The sequence below is a fragment of the Camelina sativa genome, chromosome 5, assembly GCF_000633955.1.
Source record: "Camelina sativa cultivar DH55 chromosome 5, Cs, whole genome shotgun sequence".
Lineage (NCBI taxonomy): Eukaryota > Viridiplantae > Streptophyta > Magnoliopsida > Brassicales > Brassicaceae > Camelina > Camelina sativa.
This window is the reverse complement of record NC_025689.1, coordinates 7,583,096-7,585,968: the sequence shown is the minus strand read 5'-3', so window position 1 is coordinate 7,585,968 and position 2,873 is coordinate 7,583,096. Positions and strand designations below refer to the sequence as shown.

Here is a 2,873-nt window from a genome sequence, read left to right as displayed (position 1 = left end):
GATCTCAGTGACCACCATAACTCCGTAATACTATCATTGGCTCCAGACACTACGTCGTCTTCTTGCTTTGTAGTTGACCACGATCTGACCATCCCACGGCGGGGAGGGTCCATCTTGCAATATCTTCCTGGCTTCATATGTTACACCTCTTGGGGAAAGCCGCGGATCTATAATCCTGCCACCAGACACCTTGTCACCTTCCCCGCGGCAATCATATCCAACATCATCATAACTCCTCCTCCAGGAGAAGGTGCAAAAGTCGTCTCTTACTATTTCGGACACGACCATGTTAGCGACCAGTACGTAGTGGTATGTTCAACTGGTGTCAGAACGAGATTTCGTCAAGAGATGAGGTCAGAGCATCGGGTCTTTTTCCTAGAAGCTGGAGGAAGAGGAATTTGGAAAAAGGCGGCTCCAACGTGTCCAGCTGACTTTCGTCCTCACATTCCGGTCAAGGGAGGAGTGTGTATTGATGGGGTTATATATTACCTGGGTTGGACTGATTCGTATAATTCTGTGCTTGTGAGTTTCCACATTAGATCCGGAGAATTCAAAATGATCCAAGTACCTCGCAGGGACGGAGATGAGCTGCGTTCAAGGGTCACGGATGTGAGTCTTATAGAGTATGGTGGCAAAGTAACTCTTATTGTCCAAAGCAATCTTAGAGAAAAGGGTAGACTTGATTTATGGGCCGTCGAAGATGCCGGGAGCAATAAATGGTCGAGGAAGACTCTAGTTTTGCAGCCTTCTCAGCTACATTTAGTCAATAACGACACTATATTCAAAGTCAATGGTACAACTCAAAATGGCAAGGTTTTCTTGATACCAGAGAATTTGTTTTCTCCATTTCACATTCTCTGTTATGATCTTCAAAGCAATGATATGAGAAAGATCGAAATCAAAGGTGTACCTGACCACTGGTTTAGCAAGGACAAAATGAACGTTATAGTGACGTTGATGGATCACAGTGAGCGTCTTCTTAACGTGATGCATACGGGGTAAGAGTGAGATTCTCATGTACTTCCACACTTGAATAAATTACACCTCTAATGCAATGTTTGTGAGTGTTGGGACTACGAACACAGTTTAATTATCACTTATTTTATTTGTTATTTTATATGATACTTAATTTTATATAGTTTATGGTCATCAAGCACTCTCTCTAGAAAAATAAGCGATTTCCATTCACACCTCTACTTTTCTGTTGAGTTCTTCTTCAAACCTTACAAATTATATGGCATCCCTCCATATAAAACTTTAACAAAAACAAAATTTTCTCAACCGCATCTTTAACAAAAACAAAACTTTCTCAACCGCATACGTACTTTAAAGAGCACAATGTCAGTTTTATATAATTAAGAATTTATGACTGATACCGTTTTGAGCTCCTCTTCTCACACAAAAGTGATTTAAAGCAAGCACATATAGATCACATAGTCCAGATGGAGTATACTACATTTGAACGAATTGCATGCATGGTCGAGAAAGAGTACGTTAGAAATGAGTCGACACCCATAAATATCAATTAATTAATTAATAAGTAAATATAGATATAGATCCCATATTCCAAAGAAAGATGGTAGGGACAAACTTGAGTCCAAGGATTTGATCGATGGAAATGGATGATGGCATGCATATATATTCTTCTTCTTTGGTGCGTGTGTGTTGCAAGAAAAAGAAAAAAAATAAGAAGCTATACGTACACCAATCGGTGTAATAGATAGAACAACAAATCTTGAATATGCTAATTAATGAATTTGACATCCATTTGGTTAATTATATTGCATGTTGTTTATATATTAATTAAGCATGCATGACTACACCTAAATTTTAACAATAAATAAGCAAACGGATCGGATATGTGAATTTAATTAGATTAAAGTTCAGCTTTGTCCAAAAACAAAATTAAGAACAGAATTTAAAAGTTTATTTTCATAACAATTAAAGTCTTATTACGTATATTTATATTAGTCCAGTTGGTGTTAGTCGTGTGTTGTGGGAAACAATAAAAACTGGTTTCTGTTAATATTGAGCAAAAGCATTTGCCTTTGTTTTTCTTTTGTTGACTTTCCACTTCTACCGTTGGTACGTGTTTCGTTGCTTCTTCTTCGGTTCTAATTTCTCCATATATACCTTTTTTTTTTTTTTTTGAAAATATATATACTTGTCTTTCTGTTGAATTGTTGTTAGTGATACTTGTAAATTGAACTCTTTAATCAATATTGGGCTCTGTACTTAGATCGAAAGATAATGCAAAGTTGCTAAATACTCGAAACAATGTATCAAATGTTTTGTTTTTTTCAATATATGGAATCGTACCCTTCTTCAATCACGAAATAAGTTTCCTTCATATGTAGTAGACTCTGGACTATGTGATCTATATATACTTGCTTTCTTTAAAGATTGAATTAGTACTTTATCTTCTTATCCACTATTGTATATAGATAGTGAATAGACGAGCTTTAAATAATACAATATATATATATATATAAAATGTTTTAATATATATATATATATATAAACAATATGTTACATAATGATAGTAGTATTTTAATACTCACCAGAATATAATATACTTATTTAGTATTTACATATAGCAGTCTTAATTCAAACCCTAAAAGATTGTTTACAAGAAGACGACCTGAGATGGAGATTCCTCCTATGGATGTGGTGAGGGATGAGATCCTTACGAAACTGCCTGCTAAAACTCTTATGAGATTCAAGTGCGTCTCAAAACTTTGGTCATCGTACATCAGCTCACGATATTTCAGCAGCCGTTTCCACTCGGTCCCATCCCGACCGCGTCCTCGACTTTACATGTGTTTGCGGGATATGATATCAGTGACCATTGGCTCCGGACACTACGTCTTCTT

At 36.2% G+C, this 2,873-nt stretch overlaps 1 protein-coding gene across 1 annotated transcript; it reads left to right on the top strand.

The window, feature by feature from the left end:
* On the top strand, positions 349-1,002 carry LOC104788989 (F-box/LRR-repeat protein At2g40920-like). Its single transcript, XM_010514746.1, has one exon. It carries the CDS (start codon positions 349-351, stop codon positions 1,000-1,002), a length of 654 nt encoding a protein of 217 aa, XP_010513048.1.

Coding starts and splice junctions, on each gene's coding strand:
- LOC104788989 (XM_010514746.1), top strand. CDS start 349: ATGAGGTCAGAGCATCGGGTCTTTTTCCTAGAAGCTGGAGGAAGAGGA.